Raw genomic sequence first — 23,826 nt, 5'->3', positions numbered from 1 at the left:
GATTCTTCAAAACATGGCTTTATGGAGCGGGAAAAAACTTCTTTGTTCAGAACATTTTTAGCTTTACTGTGAGAATTTCAATTTGCTAGAGGCAAAGAAACTAGTGAAATATGTCTATTCCATAGTAAAAGGGGTCATTCCAAAGCCTGTCCTTATTAAAATATACATAGATTATAATAAGGTCAGTGATTTCAGGCCTGATTAGCTTTAAATAAATGTAATGTCAAAGGAACATAATTAGATCCTCATTAAAATTTTTCATGATTGACAGTAAAAATGACCTTCACAACTTGCATCATTTAGTCATGTTCTAAGGATGACAAAGGGCAGGGCATCTTCTATGAGGTAAATGTGTATGATTGCAGCCTGAGGCACATGCATTTGGTCCCTTACCCTACCTAACCCTAACGCCCAAGACCTGATCCAAGCCAGACCCTGTGCTTAGGTGTGTAGGCTGTGTAAAGGAGGACCCACAAGCTTTGATTATCATGGGGATGCTTTGAGAGAAAAAGAAACCTTTGAACTGGCAGGACCTGATTTCATCTGTGATGATGCTGATGATCAGAAATTATATATAAAAGCAAATAGCAATGTGCCTATCAGATACAGGGGATTTAAAATATGTTCACAGAAAACTTTCTCAGTGAGGCCACTGACCTTCTAAAGAGGAGCTAATAGTAGAATAGGGATATTAAGATACAGGTGATACCAATGAATTTTGGCCAAAACCAATCTTCTCACCTGGAGTAAGAAAGTCGTGTTTCAAGGAGTTTGCATGAGTATTAGTTGTGGTTGATGATGATGGGAACCTGCCCTGATTATTAGGTATGATTCTCAGAGAATGTGTGCTGGTGCTAAGCTTGCATTTCTTAGAACCCCCAAAACTCTCTTTGCAATATTATATAGTTTCATTTTCTTGAACTTATTCATTTGTTAAATATGCATTTACTAAGCACCAACTATGTACATAACACTCTGCTAGTCAATAGACAAGTAACAACATATATGTACTTTGGGCCCTGCATTGAAAGAAAAAGCAAATAGTGTTTTTTAAAAAACTACTTTATGCTTGATTCTTATAAGGAACTTTATGTATGTTATCTCTTTTATTCCTAATAATAATAAGAACAAGGATGATTGATAATGCTCACTCTGTGCCAAGCCCTGTTAGGCATTTTATGTTCATTAATTTAACCCTTTATAACAACTCTATGAGATAGGTGCCATTTTTACAAAAATGGAAACTGAGGCACAGCGATGTTATCTTGATAAAACTCATAGACTTAGTAAGTGGCAGAGCCAGGATTTAAACCCAGGCACTAAACCTCATGCGCTTATCCACTATATATACATGGCTCCACATCATTTTCTTTAGTAATCAGGACACTGAGGCTCAGTGACAATGTTTTTTCTTAAAGTCACAGAGATGGTAACTACTAGAACCAAAATTGAAATCTCTGTCTACCATAAAAATGTCCTCTTCTCACTATATTAAATTGGCCTCAATTTAGTATTTAAGACCACATATACAGTAGGAATACAAAGGAAAAATGGTCTTAAAGGAGCCCATCTACTTCTTATTTTAACTGCTCCATGTGGATTCTATCACACAGTACATCAAAGTAAGTGATTTAACCAATGATTTGTTCTGCTTGATTTTATCAAAAGAGGTCAAAGTAAGAATTTCACAGCAAGGCTTAAATGAGAATTCAGGTTTCCTTGCTCACTCATTCATTATTCAACAAATTTCTATTGACTGCCTTACCATGTGCAAGCCATTTGGGCTATGTCCTGATTAAAGATGTGCCCCTCCTGCACCGCCTCCCTCCCCACCCCAATCCTGGAACTAAATTTCATTCTCTGCAGAAAGCCAGGCTAAAGAGAATTCAGCAAACCACTTTATTCTCATAAATTGGCATTCTTAGACCTGCAAATGTTGACAGTTCTATCTCCAGTAGCATTGTTTATACCTTTTATTTCATTCTGATTACACTTCATTAGCAAAACATAGCAAATATTTATTAAATCGTCAGTCTTCTAGGTGAAACAATATAAGACACCATTCATTTGATTTTTTGGAAATATCAAATTTTATGTTCACAATTCCTCTATTCTACTCTGATTATTTAGGTAAAATTAGGTTAAATATAGATAACTATAGAATTAAAATTTAAAAAACTTGCCTTTACATGTTTGGAAAATTACTCCATTTTCTTTCAAATAACACCAACCATATATATTGAAAAAAACATTACTCCATACCACAGGTGACATATTCTTTTCCTGTCCCTAGAAGCGACTTCCCCAAGTCCCTGCCTGTCTCAACAGTTTGAGGAAAAAAAACACCAGAAATATATGTTCCAAAACAATGAATAAATTCCCGAATAACTTTATATATATTAGTGAGGATACATTGAGGAGTGTTTATCTAGCTAAATATGAGGCATATTAAAAATTGCTACTTTAACCCAGATATGAGCAATAATAGGAGTTCTATCTACGCCTCCTTCCTTTCCTTCTGCTGACAAAGGATACATTTAATTCTTGATATTAATATCACTTAAAATGATATCTAAAGACAGATATAATTAGAGAGCTAGGGAGAGAAGTTAGTAAATCTTAAGAAAAGACTGAGTATACTGATGATAAGAGGGTATTTAAATAGAATTTTGAAAAAGGTCAAGGATCAATAATTATACATTTAAATATACATATATGTGTGCATATACATATGCATAGTTTTACATAAAGAAACTATTAAGGTAAGAGTGATGGCTTTGACAGTTAATACTCAAAAAATATTTACTGAGCACTTGTTATAAATAAATAGATATGGAGCACAATACAAAGATACAGCAGATGTTCTGAACAATTAAGTCCTTATCACAACTCAAATTCCATAGCTAGCATTTTGCTGAGCCAAGAATTTAAATGGTACTTGAAATTTATAGAGGCTGGGGACTGTGGCTCAAGCTTGGAATCCTAGTACTTTGGGAGTCCTGGATGGCTGAGGCGGGCAGATTGCCTGAGCTCAGGAGTTCGAGACCACCCTGGGGGCAACATGGTGAAACCCTCATCTCTACTAAAATACAAAAAATTAACCAGGCATGGTGGTGGGCTTCTGTCATCCCAGCTACTTGGGAGGCTGGGGCAGGAGAATCACTTGAGCCTGGGACATGGAGGTTGCAGTGAGCTGAGATCATGCTACTCTACTCCAGCCTGGGCAACAGAGCAAGACTCTGTCTCAAAATAATAATAATAATAATAATAATAATAATAATAATAAATAATTTAAAAATGTATAATCAGATGTTAAATATTTTCTTGCAAAAAACAAGGGAGCTGGGGAACAGAATCTTTTTAATTCAATTTCATGATTATCTTTGTCCGATCCTGACCATTCCCAGGTAATTTACAGGAAGGGCATAGTTGGCATCTTGAATTAGTCTATTGTTAGGCTTTCTATGTAAGGGACTCGAGTTTTTTTATTTTGTTTCATTCTCTTTCTTAAAATAGAATTTCTTCAGTGAAAATTATTAGTGACTTGTACCTTTTTAATTATTTTTATTGCTGTTTTCTACTTGTTCAGTAAATTTTCTATTAAGAACTCAAAACTATTTCTCAACATCTTGTAAAGGTAAGAGCTAGCATTTACCAAACACTTACGATGTGTCTGCAAAGCATTTAAATTTAGTGACTTAATTCTCACACACCAAAAAAAGAAACAGAAACCGAGGCTGGGAGAGGCAGAGCAGGCCTGGTACCCGTCTGTTGCCCCTTCCCACTGTATTATCCTGACTCACTGGTAAATCTCCTATGATTGCTGAATAGAAAAGTCAGTGAAAAGATTGATAATAAGAACCACTGAATACAACTTTCAGATTCTTGATTGATTATTTTAAATTAGAGAATTACCTGTTTCATAGAAATGTGCAATAGAGCTATCAAGGACAAAGGAATACACACTACTTACAATAGAGAAATTAACATGCTCTTCCCTGAAAGTCTTGTACCTTGCACTGTTTCATTGCTCTAAATAAACATACTCGGCCTCATAATGAAACTAAATTACCAATATGGCTATTTTCCAAGTCAATTTAATTATTAGAAAATACATACACACAGAGGCATACACACACACACAAGAAATATATTTACTGTTATTTGGGTCTTTGTCTTCCTTAAAACCGGTCAAATTTGCTTTTATTTCTCAGCAGACAAAAAAACTTTATTTTAGCACTAGAAATACTTAATGCAAATATAGAAATAATTGCTTATAGTAACTATATAAAATATTTTCTTTTCTCTTGTGCAGGGGTTTTCAAATTGCTGGTCTCAAACCCCAGCTCCTTGGAGGTGTCTCTAGGGGAGGCAGGAGACTGGTCTGACTGGGCTGCAAGGGACCTTCCCCTGCTTCGACCTGAGCAGATCTACTTTCCAATTTTGTGCATTGGCATTCCTCATGGCATTTTCCTTGAAGGAATTCTGCTGCTCTTAAAAAGAAAAAAGAAAGGAAAAGAGGGAAAACAAAAAGTCTGAAACTCACAGTGGTAGAATTTCTTAAAATAGCCAGTAGATGGCAAACTTTACTGCAAGGAAACAATTTTGCAGCCTATATAATTTGGTCTGAAAATAGTAATTAAACTCTACATCCGGTAAAATGTACTATCCTGTATATAGGTCTTCTGTTAAATCAGGAAACAAAATTCTCCATGGTATTTTCTCTGGGAACTAAATTTCAATGATAACTTAAAATATCCTATAACTTTTTTCTGTGTCCATTTAAGTCTTGCTCTGAAGGTATTATCACTATGAAAATTATTGCATTGTTCACTGAAAGTGCATACAATGTGCTAGATATAGTAATGTAGACGACATAGTTTTTTCATTAGGATGTACCCAACTATGTATTTTATTAATGAGTTTGGTTGAGGCAGCACAAAGTTCACAAAGAAAGATTTTTAACTTTGTCCTCATTTATAAATTTAATCTTGTTACTTTTTATTTCCTTGTAGATTCCTTTTGCAATAAAAACAACACCAGGTGCCTCTCAAATTCTTGCCAAAACAATTCTACATGCAAAGATTTTTCAAAAGACAATGATTGTTCTTGTTCAGACACAGCCAATAATTTGGACAAAGACTGTGACAACATGAAAGACCCTTGCTTCTCCAATCCCTGTCAAGGAAGTGCCACTTGTGTGAACACCCCAGGAGAAAGGAGCTTTCTGTGCAAATGTCCTCCTGGGTACAGTGGGACAATCTGTGAAACTACCATTGGTTCCTGTGGCAAGAACTCCTGCCAACATGGAGGTATTTGCCATCAGGACCCTATTTATCCTGTCTGCATCTGCCCTGCTGGATATACTGGAAGATTCTGTGAGATAGATCACGATGAGTGTGCTTCCAGCCCTTGCCAAAATGGGGCCGTGTGCCAGGATGGAATTGATGGCTACTCCTGCTTCTGTGTCCCAGGATATCAAGACAGACACTGCGACTTGGAAGTGGATGAATGTGCTTCAGATCCCTGCAAGAACGAGGCTACATGCCTCAATGAAATAGGAAGATATATTTGTATCTGTCCCCGCGATTATTCCGGTAAGTGTGATCATATCTGAATCACAGATGGTGTAGTTAGCTCTCTCTAAGTGGCAGAAGCAGAGGTGACATTTTATTTTTCATACAATCATTTATGAAAATGGCCAAGTTCTTGACAGGAATCAATCAGTAGATAGAAACTCCCTAAACTATTGAAAATCCACTGAATGCACCGAATTCTAAGTGGTTTCCTGCTGTCACTGTTGCTGTTTGAATGAGTGGGGTCCAAGAGAAGCTCAAGGGCAGTTCAGGTTTCCTCATCAGTGCATGTTCCTTTCATTCCAGTTCAAGCCTGCTTTCTAATCCCCAAAGCCTAGCACTGCAACCTTCTGGGAAGGCAGTTTGGAAGTTGATGGGTTTCTAGTGCCGACTTGAGTATTATCAACAGATCAGTGATAGTAAAGCTGATGGAGCATGGTATATCAGATAAATCGCAATTTTTATTAAGAAAAAAAGCCTGATCTTGTTTTATGTCTTAGAGCAAACAATTGTACCTCATATTTATCTATATATTCTTTACAATGTTTCTGTTGATAGAATTTTATTTTAATAATAAAGTAACAAGTTGACAACTCATCATTACCAAGTTACATGCTATTCAGCCTCTTCACACTCAGTATTTATCCTCCCTATCCTTTTGAATCACTGTTACTGTTTTAGGTCAATTCTTCACGATGGCCACATTTCCTGCTTTGCTTTATGCTTTGGCTTTTCCATTTACTTGTAAGGGGGTAACTTACCTAGTCTATGCTTTCTCACATGCATTCATCCTAACTTCTGCTCACCACTTTCTTACAGTTCCCAACTCATATCTCTAAGACACCACTCACATTTTAATACCATGTTTTCCCTTAGCACTTGCCATTTTGGTGCCTTCCTGGAAGCCTTCCTAAGGCTTTCAGCTTTTAAACTTGCCTTCTTCTCCCAACACTTTCACACTTAGTTCTTTGTTTTGTCATTCTTTTTCCAAGCGTTAAGCAATATAACTATTTGGAAAATAGTTCTCTTCAAAATTTGCACCAGAACCCTCCAGCATCATTTTACTTTTAAACATTCCAAAACTATATATTTTATAAAATAGACACATTCCTAGTTGCTCTAAAATGAAATTTTTCCCCTCTCCCTCCTCCTTTACATACAACCAGTCTTCAGAATCTGCTTTTTTGACATCTAAGATACGTTCCAAATTGAGCTCATCCATTCTTTTCCTTGGTTAGGTTTATTTCAACTCTTGTGTATACTACTACACAACCTCCCAGACATTCTACTTACAGCTTCTACCTTCTCGAAGTTGTTCTGAACACTGCCTTTGAAATAACTTTTCTAAAATAGACCTATGCCGCAGTTCTGAAGAGCCTTGAGAGCTTCCCACTACACAGAGAATAATTTTAGCCTCTCCCTGAAAGCCCTTCACAATTTGGGCCCATGACAGGGGCCATGTCCTCACACATTCCACCAAAGCCTTCTATTTCCTCTAATAAATCTTCTTCATTTCTTATACAAGTCATTTCCTTCCCCTTGGAATGTCGTTCCCCACTTCACAATGTCTACTCTGAAGTTCTGCTATACTTTTTAAGACCTAGTTCAAATATCACCCAACACAAGAAGCATTTCCAGGTTCCTTTCCGGCTGGAATAATAGTTCCACACTGCTGCAGTAATTATATTCATTATGTTTGTACTAGTTGACACCTGTATTAAAGAATCCCCCATAATTCTTTCCTATTTTACATATATCTATGTTTTTGCTGCCCCCCCCCCAAAATGTTAGTTTCTAAAGGACAGAGTAATGTTTTATATTTATTCTTTAATTCATCAATACTTTCTGAGTTTCTATTAGATGTCAGTTAGTGGATTAAGAAGAGGAGCCCCCTCGGCCGGGCGCGGTGGCTCACGCCTGTAATCCCAGCACTTTGGGAGGCCGAGGGGGGCGGATCACGAGGTCAGGAGATCGAGACTACTCTGAAATCCCGTCTCTACTAAAAATACAAAAAATTAGCCGGGCGTGGTGGCGGGCGCCTGTAGTCCCAGCTACTCGTGAACCCGGGAGGCGGAGCTTGCAGTGAGCCGAGATCACGCCACTGCACTCCAGCCTGGGCGACACAGCGAGTCTCCGTCCCCCGAGCCAAAAAAAAAAAAAAAAAAAAAGAGGAGCCCTCTTCCTCCAAGATCCTGACTTAGTATTTGTGAGTAATGGCTGCTTAATCAACTGTTACTAACTTGTTCTAAGTTTTACAATTCTTCCATATATTTCTGGGCACCCTTCCCCATCCTGAAACTCAGGTAAATGAATATTAAATAAGAATTCACTTTCTGTATTATTTTATGTATACTCTATGATTCTAGAATGCTTATGTCAAATGGAAAATTATTTTATCAAGTGACTTAATTATCAATACTATCTAAAAGTTATAGGAAATATTTTAAAAGCTTATAAAACAATAGTTGTATGAAAAGCTCCTTGTTTGTATGCCATACTGAGGTGTCTCTTTTCTTTGTGAGAGTTATGGCAGGTGAATTTCAATATTTTTTAAATTTTTGAATAAAAATAAGAAATCTTTGTGGGGCTGGCTTGGAAGTGCTTTGTTTACAATGGTCACATTTAAAAATCAATACAGTTCATTAAGATAGTGTCTTCCATTTTCTGCTTCTATCTCAATATTGTGAATGGTGATTAAAAGAAATAGATATAAAATCAAATTAATGTTTCATTCATTTCAACTATAGTATTGTGTAATAGTCTCATATTTGTAAAAAACACAGCTTGAAAAACTATATTTTACAATGTATGTTTTTTAAATATCTTAATTAAATTGGATTTTAATGAATCCTTTCAGTGGTCTAAATTTAGGCATAAAAGATGGAAAGGGTGGCCAGGTGCAGTGGCTCACGCCTGTAATCCCAGCACTTTCGGAGGCTGAGGCGGGCGGATCACGAGGTCGGGAGATGGATACCATCCTGGCCAACATGGTGAAACCACATCTCTACTAAACATACAAAAATTAGCTGGACGAAGTGGCGCGAGCCTGTAGTCCCAGCTACTCAGGAGGCTGAGGCAGGAGAATTGCTTGAACTGGGGAGGCAGAGGTTGCAGTGAGCCGAGATTGTGCCATTGCACTCCAGCCTGAGCGACAGGGTAAGACCCCGTCTCAAAAAAAAAAAAAAAAAAAGCTAGAAAGAGTATATTCTAAATGTAAATGTAGTAAAATCCCATCATAAGGCACTTCACCTTACAATGAATTCATTTATACTGTGGGTTGTATCACATCCCTGCAGGGTCCAATGGGAATGAGTCCCCTTTTCTCACTATAACACTTAGGTCCACAATGAGGATGCTTTCCTTGTCAATCCCTGATATAATAGTGTTGTTCCCTATTTGACTATATTCTTCCCTTGTTTTCTATGAAATCAGCTACATGTTATTATTTCACCTTTTTAAGTGACATATATAAAACTTTCTTGAAAACAGAATTTAAACGAGAGACTCATAAGGCAGATAAAAATCGGGTCTATTATTAGCTGGTTAGGCTTGTTCGGGTAAAAAAAAAATGCAGTCATAGGCTTGCTCACCAATCTCCTACACAAGTAGAATGGCCTGTGTTCTGGTAGCTCATCGGTGTTTCTCAGCCCTGACTACTCATTAGCAATTACCCAGGGAGCTCTGAAACAGAGGTGCTCAGACTCTACTTTCAGAGGGTCAAATTTAATTGATGAGTCTAATGTATAGCCAGGGCTGGCGGCCAAATATTAAGTTCATGTGAACTTTATTTGGAAACTTTTCCTGCACTATACCATCATTTAGACACACACGGATGTGTGTTTATTTCATTGCTATCCCATGACCACCAGTGTTTGTGGCAGCGCAGGCCAACTAACGAGAACCCCAAAGAAGGTCTATAGAACCAAGGGAAAAGCCAAAGTTGAGAAGGAAAGAAAAAAGACCATCAGCAATCAGCATGGATGCGCTGGGGTGCTCTGCCTCAACTTAGACCTCCTGATGAATCCTGGAAACTGTATTACAATGACCTAGCTGCTGTGCACTACATCCAAATTTAGAGTGATCATAAAGAACTCCTCTTACAGAAAAAAACCTGTGTTCCTCTGAGCAGCAAAGTAAGAAAAGGTAATAAATTTTAAAAGGCAGAGATGTAGAAGGGGAAAAAGAGCTGCAGCACATAGAGAGGGTTCACACTGCGTGAATTCTCCTCTGTGCACTCCATTATGCTTCATGGGCAGTGATTCATGAACTACAGAAATGGGCTCAGAGAGAGCCACTGAAGAGGCTGGTGAGAATCTGCTGTGCATAAGCAAAAACTCCAATTGAAGCTGAAAGTAAGTGGATGCAAACTTTTTTAATGAAAAGAATATTAGCTCTAAGCATGTGACTGCTTTTAGTTCAATTTTATGCAATGAATCATTTCATAATTGAGGCCTTCTTTAAAATTAGCCAGATGGATTAATGTACATTTTTCTCATTCAGATGCCTGCAGTATGAGAAAAATAGGGCTGTAAGAGGGCAGAGAAAGGCCAGTTCAATGTATGTTGAATCAAATCAATGTAGAAAAATATCTTATTCCTCTATTACAAAATAGATCTTTGGTATAAAAATAATCCTTTGGGAAATAAGAAAATGTACTATATTCGATGTACTTTTCAACTATATGATGAATTTCCTTGCAGAAAAAAATGTACAAAAATTCATTATATAGTCAAGGAAATGTATTTGTACTTACAGAGTAGTTAGAAGACTAGTTAGTTCGTGGAGACTAGTTAGGAGGCCATTGTGATAACCCAGGTATAAGGTTTTAGGACCTGGCCTGGGAGAGTGACCATGGGCAAGAAAGGAAAGAGAAGGTATAATGTCCCCAGAAACAAGACTCACTTAACATTTATCAAGGTCAGAGTATTTTCAAACTTATTGTATCCAAGGAAAACTTGAAATCTCTGATATGAAACAAATTTATTAAAAGTTTAACTGGCATTGTCAACTTAATAAGCTTACAATGTAGATCAATGGGTCTCAAGTGTTGGCATGCATCAGACTCACCTATACAGCTTATCATTAAAATACAGTTTTCAATTCAACAGATCTGAGGTGGGGGTCCAAGAATATGCATTTCAAACAAGTTCCCATGTGATGCTGATGCTGTTAGTTTGGGGACTACACTTTGAGAACCACTGACATAGAAAATTATGTGGATTTCCATGTGACATCCTTGACTGTTATTTCACAAAGTCCATGAGGCAAGGAAACACAAATCAATAAAAGCAGGCTTTTATATAAAGCACTTATTGCTAGTAACAGTTCTAGGTACTTGATTATATGATTTGAGTGATTGCCTCCTCCAAAACTCATGTGTTGGAGACATAATCACCAATGCAATAGTATTGGGAGGTGGGAACTAAGAGGAGGTATTTAGGCGACGAGGATGGAGCCTTCAGGAATGGATTAGTACCATAATAAAAAGGGCTTTTGGGAGTGGGTTCACCCCCTTCCACTCTTCTGCCATGTGAGGAACAATGTTCCTATCCTCTGGAGGATGCAGCCTTCACGGCACCATCTTGGATGTGGGGCTTTACCAGACACCAAACCTACTGGCACCTTGGTCTTGAACTTTTAAACATCCAGAGCTATGAGAAATAAATTTCTGTTCTTTATAAATTACCCAGTTCTATATATTCTGTTATACCAGCACCAGATGGACTATAAGACACATGATATGGATTTTTTAAATATTTGTTGAATTCATTAGATCATTAATTTATTCAACACATATATATTGAGTACCTCAACGAATTGGGCATTGTTCTATGTTCTGAAAATGAAAGAGTAAAGAGAAGTGATGACAAAGTCTCTTACATTCTGCAAGGAAGAGATAGATATCTATAAAACAAGTAATAGATATACTGTATATAGTAGGTTAGAAGGTAATAACTGCGTGGAGAAAAGTAAAACAAAATAATGGTATTAGGGATTAACTTTAGGTAGAATGATGAAGAAAGTCTTCACTGAGAAGGTGACATGTGAATAAAGCTCTAAAGAGGAGAGGATGGGAACCAAGGAAATGTCTTGTGGAATAGCATTCCAGGCAGAGGAAAAGCGGATGCAAAGGCCCTGAGGTAAAGAGTCCTTGCAATGTTTGAGGAACAGCAATAAAATTAGTGTGACTGGAGTGAAGGAGGAAGGAGATAGGTCAGAGCAATAATGAGGTCAGACTGTTTGGGACCTTGTAAGCCATTGTAAGGACTTTGGCTTTTACTTTAAGTGAGATGGGAGGTTATTGGAGAGTTCTGAGCAGAGAACTGGAATGATTTGACTTACATTTTAACAAGGTCACTCTGCTTATTATGTTGAAGATACACTACAGGGGGCGATAAGCATGGAATTCAAGTGTCTAAGGGAGGTTAATACAATAGTCCAAGAAAATCCACTCCTTGGGGGAGGGAAGAGTGAAAGAGACCTATCAAGTTTTTTGTTTGTTTTTGTTTTAATTTTTTATTTAGATGGAGTCTCTCTTTGTTGCCCAGGCTGGAGTGCAGTGGTGCAATCTTGGCTCACTGCAACCTCCGCCTCCCAGTTTCAAGCAATTCTCCTGCCTCAGCCTCCTTAGTAGCTGGGACTACAGGAGTGTGCCACCACACCCGGCTAATTTTTTGCATTTTTACTAGAGATGGCATTTCACCATGTTAGCCAGGGTGGCCTCGATCTCCTGAGCCTGTGATCCGCCACCTCGGCCTCCCAAAGTGGTGGGATTACAGGCATGAGCCACCGCGCCCGGCCCCATCAAGTTTTAACAGTAACTTTCTCCCCTCCCTGTTCCACCCTTAACATTTAAGATGGAAATTAACAAAGAAGGATCATGGATCATGCAAACAAAATGAAAGCATGCCTTTCTCTCTCTGCCCTCTATTGCCCTCTGATGGCAATGTCTAGATTATTCAGAACAAATCTGTCCTTCAGAATATTCTAGCAAGAATGCAGTCTTTCTTAGTAGCTTCTATCCACCATATTGCCATGCAGTGTCTTTCACTTGCACAACTGCAACATATTTTACCTCCCTGGGTTACATGATGGTTACTCATTTAAAGTGTCCTATCAGCAGTTCTTTTACTTCTAATGATATTTCATGTTCCTCTTGGGCCTTCTCCAGTAGTCCTCATCCATGCTGATGCATAAGTCTAAGAGGTATGATGTAACTAACTGACACTGCCATTACAGTGGCACATATCAAAGACATAATTCGAATTTCAGTCATTGTGGAGATTTGAATCTGGGCTTGGTGTTCTATCTTTTCTAAATATATTTTGATCAACTAAATAACTTTGAAGGCATCCGTGGCAAATAATATAGGTAATTTAATGGTCATGGGAAATAATTTGAGGAAAATAAAATATGTTATTAAATATAAACTTATTTCATGAGAAATAGTTATATCAAAGAAAAATGGTTGTTTTTATATGCGCTTAATTATGAAATTGATAATGTTTTATGGTGTCTTATAAGGAAAGTTAAACACTTGTTCAGGCTTTTGCTCAGAACTAGAGTCATGTGAAGTAGTTTTTATGAAGAAATGAAGTTTCCAGGTTTTGACAAATGTTTGTTGAATGAGTGCACAAAATAACAAATATTCACTCAGCAAATATTTATATTTGCAATGCACTGGGCATTGTGCTGGACTTTGGAGATGTAAAAGTGACTAAGATAAAATTTATTCCTGACAAAATGCTCACAAATTATTCTGGGATCAGGAATGTAAACAACAATTACCATCTGTCTATAAACATCATGCTGTGGAAGCACAAAGAAAGAAGCTGGTAATGTTGGTTAGAGTCAGGAAATATTCCTAGGAAAAAAAATGGCCTATGAGTAGAGCAAAAATGCATCCCTTTCAGAATGTAAAACTGAAACTTGTATCTTCTGCCTACATTTACTATTATTATTTGAACAATAATATGTTGAATATCAAGGGAGAAGGACTGCAGAGATATTTTGGAAAGGGGTTGCTATGATCTGAAAAGTTTGGTCCTTCCAAAATGCATATGTTGAAATGCTGTCCGAGGCGATAGTATGAAAAGGTGAGGCTTTTGGGAGGTAATTAGGTCATTGCGGGGAAGCTCTCATAAATAGGCTATGTGCCCTTATAAAAGAGGCCCAAGAGAGATCCCTCACCCCTTCTACCATGTGAGGACATAGAAAGAAATTATCATCTATGAGCCAGAAAGACAGCTTTCTCTCTGACATGTGACTGCTATTTCTCCTAGTGCCTACCTAGTTATCAGCAGGGTGTGTGTGCAGGTCCGAATGCAAAGGTGATGAGCTGAAAAATATATAGTAATATAATGAACAGATGTGGTGGAAAGACGAATTTGGAAGCAGAAGACAGAGATTCCAGGCTCAGCCTAGATGTTCTCTAGTGGTTTGGTACTGATAAATAACAATTATGAACTTCCATTTCCTCATTCAAACATTGGCATGGTAATACAACCTAACTCTTAGGGTCATGGTGAGAATGAAATGGATTAACAAAAGTTTTTCCATAGACTATTTAGGCTATGAAAGAGTTAATTGCCAATATTTCTGTCTCTTAAAACATTACTACTAATGAATACCTATGGTATCTAAACAATGTTTGCCTTTGTTTTTTACAGGTATCATTTTCTTATACTTGAATTGTTTTCAAGTAATCTTATACCTGATTACTTGAAAGTATTATTTTTTGAATACTGTTAGAACCCAACTCAGGAATAGATTAACTGAAGTTCAGTCAAAATCTCTCTGCCGCACTTATAAATTTAAAGTGTAACATTTTAATATGCCTAGGCAATAATTCAGCTTCTAAAATGGCCATATCATAAAATGAAGAACTAAGAAATTACTACTATTTTAACAATTTTATATATTTACGAATAGTAATTATCCTAATGAAGAGAAACATAAGAAATTTGCTATGATTAAAACATAATTATGGAAGTATGAAAATACATAATGTTTAATGTTGATGTATTTAACATAAAATGAGAATATTGTAATTTTTCTATAGTCTTTCAAAAAAACTTATAAAATTAAAGCATAAACCACTCATAAAAGTAGTGTATTTTTCAAACATAGCATCTTGGAGTCTCTGAAATGGGTTACTCCAGCTTTTAAAATTTGATATATATTTTGTTATTTTCATAATTCTTTTAAAAAGTGAGTGTGTATATATATGTATAAAATATAGAAAGTGTATGGGGAAAGTCATTCCTATTAACTTGGGAAAATAATATATTACTATCTTATGGTAAATTTTATGACATTTATGATGCAAGTGAAGTGGGAGAAATGGCATACAGATGGATTGAGAGAAAAATGGCTGGAGAAGAGGAATGAAGAATGAGCTCACAGAATTAGAAGAAACTGTTCTCCAAACAGACAACTGTAATCATTAGATACAAGGAAGTAGGAGAATTTCCTCCCAATGCCCCACTCCTAGGGCTGACAAAGAGAAGACATTCTTTCTTTCTCTTCCTAGAATTAGTTTCAGCCTCCATGATATTCTGGGAAGATGGTTTTGAAACAGTGTCAAGAACATTCTTAAACTTTCACTGATGGTACAATGGTACCAAAGAGGACACAATGTGACAAGGATTAAGAAAACCCGAAAAAAAAATGTTTAATATGGAAACCACAGGTTATTCCAGTTTTGTCTAGCAGTAAAGTAAAACTTGTAGAAACAAAAAGGATTATAATAGTCACAATAACAAAATAATAAAATATAATCATAGTTAAATAAAATAATGACAAAACATTAATAATATTTATTAAGACAAATTTTCTGTATCATCAGATTTAATACATCATCAGTCTTACATACATTTCAGATATCATTAAGAAAGAAAAAATTATTTGGTTAAGTTGTAGCATGAGGCTAAGACACTGCTGATTGTAAAGTGCATCTCGGTTCTAGAGATGTTAAAAATGTGAGGGAGTAAAAAAGGAGTCTTAGAATTGACAAAATTCAGCAGTCCTTCAGAGATAGAATCCTGGGCTTGTAAAATCTGCTTACAGTGAGTGATTCAAAAGGAGAATTTTGTTATTTTTGGTGTCCTTAGGAAAGGTGTGTCTAAATTCACAAGCCAGAAATCTCATTGGCTAAAACGCCAAAGATGTTCCCACTGAAAATAATAATTATCCACCTTTAATCTCTTATAACATCTTGCTAAGCATTGTTATGCTTATGTTATTCATCAGAGCAGGAAGTCATCCAGCCTCTCCTTATTGCTTTAGGATGTTAAACAGATTGACTATAATATCTAGGAGGAGAACTTACTGTAAATCTATCACTATAATGAAAACCGAATGCTACAGTTCCACATTGCTCTGATGCTTGTGTCACCGACTTGCACTGATAACTGTTGTACTTGTTATACATAAAAAGCCCCAAAATAGCATACATAATTATTATTTAAAAGAAAAATATTATGCATAGAGGCCTGTTAGGCATCAAATACATTGAATGGAATCTGAAATTTAGGATCATAGTCTGAAGCCAGACTACAATTATTTCCAAAGCGTGGACTCTGCAGATAATGAGAAAGGCATTCAGAATGGTTTATCAGCACCTTGCTGCGTGCATGGTGTGCTGCCTGCCCACTGTAAAGAATGATGAAGACAGCGTCAGAGTCAAGACCTGTTCCATCCTGATAGGATATAATGTCCATTATCTTGTGGCACAGAATGTTAACATGGATCTCTAAATGCCGAAAGATGCCAATTGGAGTGCAAAGTCTCTAAATACTGATCAGAAGTTTGGGGCACAATCATTCTGAAACCATAATAGGTTTTAAACATTTGCCAAAGCCACAAATTTGACTTTTGGGCTTTTGATTTATGGCCCAGGCTTGTGGAAGCACTGAGCAGCTCTGTTTTGGCATACAGTTTGCCTTCCTGTAGAGGTGGTTGATTATTCCATAGCTGTGACTTGATTATTCATGCATTCAACATTTATTGAGCACTTTTTAAATATTCAAGAATATGTGCTAAATACCACAGATATTGGTGTTAAAGGTCAAAGACCCTGACCTCGAGGAGCTCACAGTTTTGTAGATAAAATAGAAAAATAAGCAACTGAGGACAATATATATAGACATTTATATTAAGAGGAATTTTGAGAGCACAGTGAAGCAGCATTAGAGGCAAATATAAGTAACTATAGTTTCCAGAATCATGGGATACACAAACTGGATATTTGGGAACTGGAGCTAGCCTGGGGAAGGAGGGAGTGAGGAGTGGGGCATTACAAGTAAGGGAAATACCTATATGCAGCCTAGAGTCTTGAGATACAGTGGAGCTGTGAGACCACTGCTGTGGGTGGCACCAGTAGAATCTACATCTTTTAGAAGCTTCTACTGCATTACAAGGCAATTGTGCTTTATTTCAGAGACAGGGAGATAGGGGATGACGTCAAAAATTTAAGCAGACAATGGTACAATCATACTTGTACTTTATAGTGATCACATTTCTATAGAAATGTAGAGAGTGATTGCGAAAAGAGAAGTCAATAGTAGTGAGAGCAGATGAGACATGATGAGGGTTGAATTAAGGTCACAGCAATAAGGATGGCACCTTAGATCCATTTCTAAGAGAGAAATGATGAGATCTGATGACTAATTAGGACACGGGGAATAGTGGCAAATAAGATGCTAACTCCTAGAACTATGGCTTGGATGACCTGGATGATAATACCATTCACTGAGAGGAGAGTTTTGGCAGGGATGGGGATGGCACAGATCAGCACGGGTGGGGAGAGGAAGGTTATCGTTATTTGGAATTGTGGAATGATGCCTGTATTAGTCCATTTTCACTCTGCTAATAAAGACATACCCTAGACTGGGTGATTTATATAGGAAAAAGTTTTAATTAACTCACAGTTCCACACGGCTGGGGAGGTCTCGCAATCATGGCAGGAGGTAAGGAGGAACAAGTCTTGTCTTACATGGATGGCAGCAGGCAAAGAGAGAGCTTGTGCAGGGAAACTCCCCCTAATAAAACCATCAGATCTTATGAGACTTATTCACGATCACAAGAACAGCACAGGAAAGACCTGCCCCCATGATTCAATTACCTCCCACCGGCTCCCTCCCACAACACCTGGGAATTCAAGATGGGATTCGGATGGAGACACAGCCAATGCCTGTGAGATAACTCAATGCCATTGAGATATCAATGCCTGTGAGATAACTGAAGAAGACATTCTAGACGGTATCAGAAGGATGATCTGGGCCAGACGCAGTGGCTCATGCCTGTAATCCCAGCACTTTGGGAGGCTGAGGCAGGCGGATCACTTGAGGTCAGGAGTTTGAGACCAGCCTGACCAACATGGTGAAACCCCATCTCTACTAAAAATACAAAAATTAGCCAAGCATGATGGCATGATCCTGTAGTCCCAGCGACTTGGAAGGCTGAGGCATGAGAATTGCTTGAACCTGGGAGGCAGAGGTTGCAGTGAGCCAAGATAGCACCACTGGTGACAAAGTGAGACGAGTGAGACTCCATCTCAGAAAAAAAAAAAAAAGAAAAGAAAATAAGGGTGATCTGGTCTGGAGGTACAGAATGCTAATGTATATCTACATTCGCTTATGTGAAAACGTCACAGGGAAAAAATCTTTCTGACTTCTGTTAGAATGATCACCTGTTTCTCTACCTATAGTCTCTTCTCAACTACAAATAGATAAACCAAACTTTTTTTCCCAATGAACCTTTAATCCCATGGCTTTTGCTGAAACTTGGCATTTATTCAATGAAACCACTTTCCACACAGTCCTCTTTAAAGAGTTCTTATCTCCATGATTCTTAAGGTCAACAGGAAAGGTTGGCTTTCTTGCTGAAACCACTGTTCTCATGAGTCCACTGGTGGGACATTTAACTTCAGTTTTAAAAGGATGGCTTCACTGGGTGGACAAGGGGGAAAAAGCATTCCAGACAGAGATCAGTGTGTACAAAAACTTTGAGTGGTAGAGGTATATGGTAGGTTTGAGGAAAAGCAAACAGTCTGTTATGACATATGACTAGCATGTAGAGTGATGACAGAATTTTAATAGGAAATAAAACAAAATATTAAAAAGGTTGAAATAAGTTTTCACTTTACTCGAATGCAGTTAGAAGCCATTGGAATTGCATGGATCATGCTTTTGGAATTTTGTGAGCTTCTTATCGCAGTCACCTTCATCTTTATTCCACTGCAGCCATACGTTGATCCAATTTCAAGTTAGACCCTGGCGTCATTCAAACCTGCTTTACAACCAAAATTATCACCACACCCTGAGGCTTCTCATTTCCTTGTTACTATTGAACTTTTAGCAGGACCTCTGTCGCCTGGCCTTTCCGTACCCATACTCTCTCTCACTCCTTCTCTATCTTGACATCTCCCCAACAATCATGGACTTCATGAGAAGCATCTCAGGGATGTGTCTGTCATTGCTCTCTAAACATTCTTGTTTTTGACCTTCAACTTTCCAGTACTGAAAAGCCCCATTTTCTACCTTTTTCTCCTCTAGCTGTAAGGCTATTAATCCATTTCAAATATTTATTACCTAATTTTAGCTATATATTTACTATTACTCTGTGGCTTTTTCTACATTAATTATTGATTTTTTAAAATGGTATTTGACACGCTGGCTGCTCCAAATTTTTCCAGTCTCTATATTTTATACTCCCAGTAATGTCATTTATATTTATTGATAAGTGAATTTAAGGTTATTCTAAATTCTCTTTTAGAGTTGTCTTTGCTTCCAGTCACTTTTCAAACATTTTTTATTCTACCTACCGTGAAGAATTAAGGATGGAATGCAGGAAATGACAAACACACTATAGTAATACCTACCATTGATGCAGCATTTACTGTATCCAACCTCGTTGTTAGTAGTGACAGAGCAGAGCTCAGTCCTGGATGGTCTGTCTAAAAAATTCATGGTCTTTCCGCTCTTCCGTGACCTTAGTTATGCCAAGTAAAATAACCGTGGAAAATCTCACTCACAGACAGCGTTAGACATAGCTAAGCCTCAAAGAGCAAGCCATTTACCTAGAAACAAGTGCTATTGCAAAAGTTTCCATTTTTATGGACATAAATTTAATGTTTAAGTTTTTTATTTTTTAAAAAACAATCACATTTAATATGCTAGCTTCTCTTTTAAGTTGGTTATTTGTTGAATCTACTAACAGTTGTAAATAATAGATGGTGTTAGAATATCCTGCTGCATTTTCTGTCAAGAAAAATGGGCACAAATCAATTGAACTACTACTGACTTCTGAGTTTTTTGAAAATCTTTTAATATCATTTTAATATATAATTTATTATTTGGGGTTAGAAACACAGAAATAAAGATGGATAAGTATAGATATTCCTCCTTTTGTGTCTTTTGAAACCTGTATGCAAATGCGATTATTGTATATCAAATACTATTTTGACATTTAATAAAATAGTTTGTTATTTAAATACTGCTACAACTTGTATAAATCATAAACTTATTTTGCTTAGGAAATAATACCTAGTAATTTTGGGGTGATAAGTACAGTTTTTTTTAATGTAACATTACCTTAAAATGAAGTGTTAATAGCTTCTAATGATGCCATTAATTACATTAAGTCACCAGTTTTTGTATTTAAAGGTAGTATTTTACAAAAAAGAAAAATTAAGATAAAAATGTCTACGCAAAATGAGCACTTAGATCAATAATTGCACATTATATATGTACAACAGATTTTTTTGTGGAAAAAAGTGTTTTTTCTCTAGCAAATACTTAGTATGTATCAGGTACTATTATAAGTACTTTCAAACACATTTAATTAGACTAAGAGTCCTATGAGATAATTACCACTGTTGTCTTTTTCACGTGAGGAAGCTGAAACATGGAAAGGCTGAGAAGCTTGCCCAAGGTCATACAGCTAATAAGTGGCTGTGCCAGGATCCCGACCCAACTATCTGGCTTTGGAGTCTGAGCTCTTACCCACTGTTCTCTCTGCTCCTTTACTAAATTAAGTGTTTAAAAATAGTGGAAAAACATCGACCAGCCACTTTTAGGCTTCCAACAAAAGTGCAGTTAACAATAAACTTTGTTCTAAAAATGACTTATTTATTTTCACGGACCAAACACCACAAGCTGTTGTATGCAATAATTCTTTGTAACAGCTGCTCTGCCTTGTACAACTTCCCATAAGCACACCAAAAGTTAATATCAATTACAATTAAGGGGGAAAATTATTTTGGGTAACGGAACATTTGACAAGTGCTCTGGTAAACAAAGCATTGTCAAATTGCTAAATTATGAACACTTTGCTAAAACTTTTTCTGTTTTTTCTGTGCTGACTTTTTTAAAAGGTGTAAACTGTGAATTGGAAATTGACGAATGTTGGTCCCAGCCTTGTTTAAATGGTGCAACTTGTCAGGATGCTCTGGGGGCCTATTTCTGCGACTGTGCCCCTGGATTCCTAGGGGATCACTGTGAATTCAACATTGATGAGTGTGCCAGTCAACCGTGTCTCCATGGAGGGCTGTGCGTGGATGGAGAAAACAGGTACATTTTCTCTGGCGTTGGGTGATTGGCTTAGAACTCCCTGACCAAGAACTATTTTACCACTCTGTTGAATTTAGAACTCTCACATTCTCGGCTTAAAATTTGGGGTGTAACTTTATACTTTAACTGATGAAAACATTCAGATTTCACTGAAAAGGGTATTCTTGGAGACCATCTGTCTCAAGAGGGAAGATTTTACAAGTCTTTCTTGTAATAGTTTAGAACTGCTTATCCTATGGAAAATGGCCAATTTTTCAATTCCATGAAATAAACCTGTTGTAGATAGGAAAGGTGCAAAAACAAAGCTAGAGATTATTATATATGTGTACATAAGTTTGTATCTATATGTCGAGGATATAAATCAGATGACAGCAATAAATCCTTTTAAAATGTTATATAAACCATGTTGGAAAGGGCAGTGATATTTAATTACTTATATCTTGAATTAATTTCCATGTGTTCAGGGAATTGGGTGAATACTTTTGAGAAAGCATAATGGTGAGAAATAGCCATGTGATTCTGCTTCAAATTGAAGTCTATCATTGGCTTTCAGGCAAAATAGAACAGCAATAAATTACATCTCAATATGATGAACATCATAAATGTGTGGAACAGTAATTGAGCTCATATAAAACATTTTTAAAAGAACTTTCTAATACTTATTTAAGCCACAACACTGAAGAACTTTCTAATCTTTATTTAAGCCACGATACTGTTACCAAATGCATAACAATTTTTAACAAGATTAGCACTTAAAATTATCTTGTTTGATTCTTCAACAGCTCAGTGGAAGGCAAGATGAGTATTTATGTTTCCATATTACAATAAGGAGTCTAAAGTTTAGAGAAGTGAGAAGACGCCCACAAGTTCACACAATTAATTCTTTGCAAAAGGAAGAACAGAATGGTTCTCCTTTATTTAGTAAATAAGACATAATTTATCCCAAATCTAATTTCAAAGTGAATCAGAGTCAAAAGGAGAGCAATAAAAGGCACATATGCTGCAAAAATTTGCAACAAAGTAATGACTTTTTTTTTTTTTTTTTTTTTTGAGATGGAGTCTTGCTGTGTCACCCAGGCTGGAGTGCAGTGGTGTGATCTTGGTTCACTGCAACCTCCGCCTCCCGGTTCAAGCAATTCTCCTGCCTCAGTCTCCCGAGTAGCTGGTATTACATATGCCCACCAGCATACCTGGCTAATTTTGGTATTTTTAGTAGAGATAGGGTTTCACCATGTTGGCGAGACTGGTCTCGAACTCCTGACCACAGGTGATCCACCCGCCTCTGCCTCCCGAAGTGTTGGGATTACAGGCGTGAGCCACTGCGCCTGGCCCTCAATTTTTAATAGAACAATGTGGCTGTACATTCTTTTTAAAATATAACTTTTAATTACATTCCATGTCTTGTCTTTGACTTTTAGTTGTACCCCAATAATGCTCTAGGGGCGTAAATCTACATTCCTGGAGACAGGTAACTGGCCAACAGAGAGACAGACAGGTCACAATGGAAGTTTCCACACAAGGCCTCCTAGAAGAAAAGGAGGCTTACCCCTCCATACTTCACTGTTTCCAGAAAGCATCAGGACAGAAATGACACAACGTTTTGATTCCAGTGGAAATGTAAACAAAACAAGGCTGAAACTTCGCTATCTTTTATTCTCCTCACTTGAATATGCCATGAATAATTTCCCCATTGTACCATTATCTCTTATTGCCTAAATGTTGAGATGATAGTCATAAGGTCAATCCAAAACAACCTGACTTTATTTTCCCACAAAAATTTAAAATGTTTGCTATGAGATATATTGGAAAATCAGAACTGAAAAAAAAAAAAAAAAGAACTTCTTGCAGACCAAAGGAATTATGCAAATAGAGCTTCTAATTCCGTGAGGTCCACTAGTCAGCCAGCCAAGCCCTTTGAGCACAGGGTTTTTGTCGCTAATGTTTTACCTATACTAGATTTTTAGTAGGTATTTTTAATTGAACAAATGGAATACTGAATAGATTTCTAACAACACATATGAAGATTATAGTCACTTACAATATTTGCCTTAGTGATAAAAACACACACAGCCATAGCGAAGAGGACTCTACCTGCCTTATAAATTCATAGATATTTTCCCAAGACCCTCATTTTGCCTAAGCTGAGTGTGCAGGTACATTTTTTACAATACTAAATCCTTGAGGAGACCCCCACCTAAATTAAAAGTCTCCTTTTAATAAAATCAATAACTTTCTTCATTAGATTTGTATTTTGGGGCTATTTGATAATTCCAGTCATTCCGTTAATAATTAGAAATAGTAAGGCCTAAATATTCTTGCAATCTAAAAATAAGAGAACATCGTAAGTTACAATTCATTTAATAAAGGCTTTTCCTAAGTTTTTCATAATTTATGGTTTCATTTTTCATATGGAACCTTATTACTGGGCTCTCTGTATAACAGAGTGCCATGATGGTATAAATCATTCTCTACCACCTTAAAAAATATTAACAATTTTATTAAGTGCTATTTAATAGCAACATATTTAGTACCTTCAGATATGTGGGATACTGTGTCTATTCTTTATATGCATACTTAATTGTCACAATAACCTTGTAACATAGGTACTATATTCAGTTTACGAATGAAGAAACTGAAGTAAATAGTCATGGTTTGCATGAAGCTGTACTTTAAATTTT

General features: G+C 36.8%; 1 protein-coding gene across 8 annotated transcripts in view; it reads left to right on the top strand.

Moving 5' to 3' along the window:
- Nucleotides 1-23,826, top strand: part of CRB1 (crumbs cell polarity complex component 1) — a 280,501-nt gene that overhangs the window by 117,939 nt on the left and 138,736 nt on the right. For 7 of the 8 annotated variants that reach the window (XM_054523818.2, XM_054523797.1, XM_054523799.2 and 4 more), the window contains exons 2-3: nucleotides 5,016-5,597; nucleotides 20,953-21,148. In XM_054523818.2, the coding sequence (XP_054379793.1) occupies nucleotides 5,016-5,597; nucleotides 20,953-21,148 (778 nt within the window). The remainder of the gene's footprint in view (nucleotides 1-5,015; nucleotides 5,598-20,952; nucleotides 21,149-23,826) is intronic. The other variant, XM_002809664.4, reaches the window with a different exon arrangement.

This window comes from Pongo abelii, chromosome 1 (genome assembly GCF_028885655.2).
Source record: "Pongo abelii isolate AG06213 chromosome 1, NHGRI_mPonAbe1-v2.0_pri, whole genome shotgun sequence".
Classification (NCBI taxonomy): domain Eukaryota; kingdom Metazoa; phylum Chordata; class Mammalia; order Primates; family Hominidae; genus Pongo; species Pongo abelii.
Note: the sequence above shows the minus strand (reverse complement) of the source record. Positions and strands in the feature narration are given on the sequence as shown.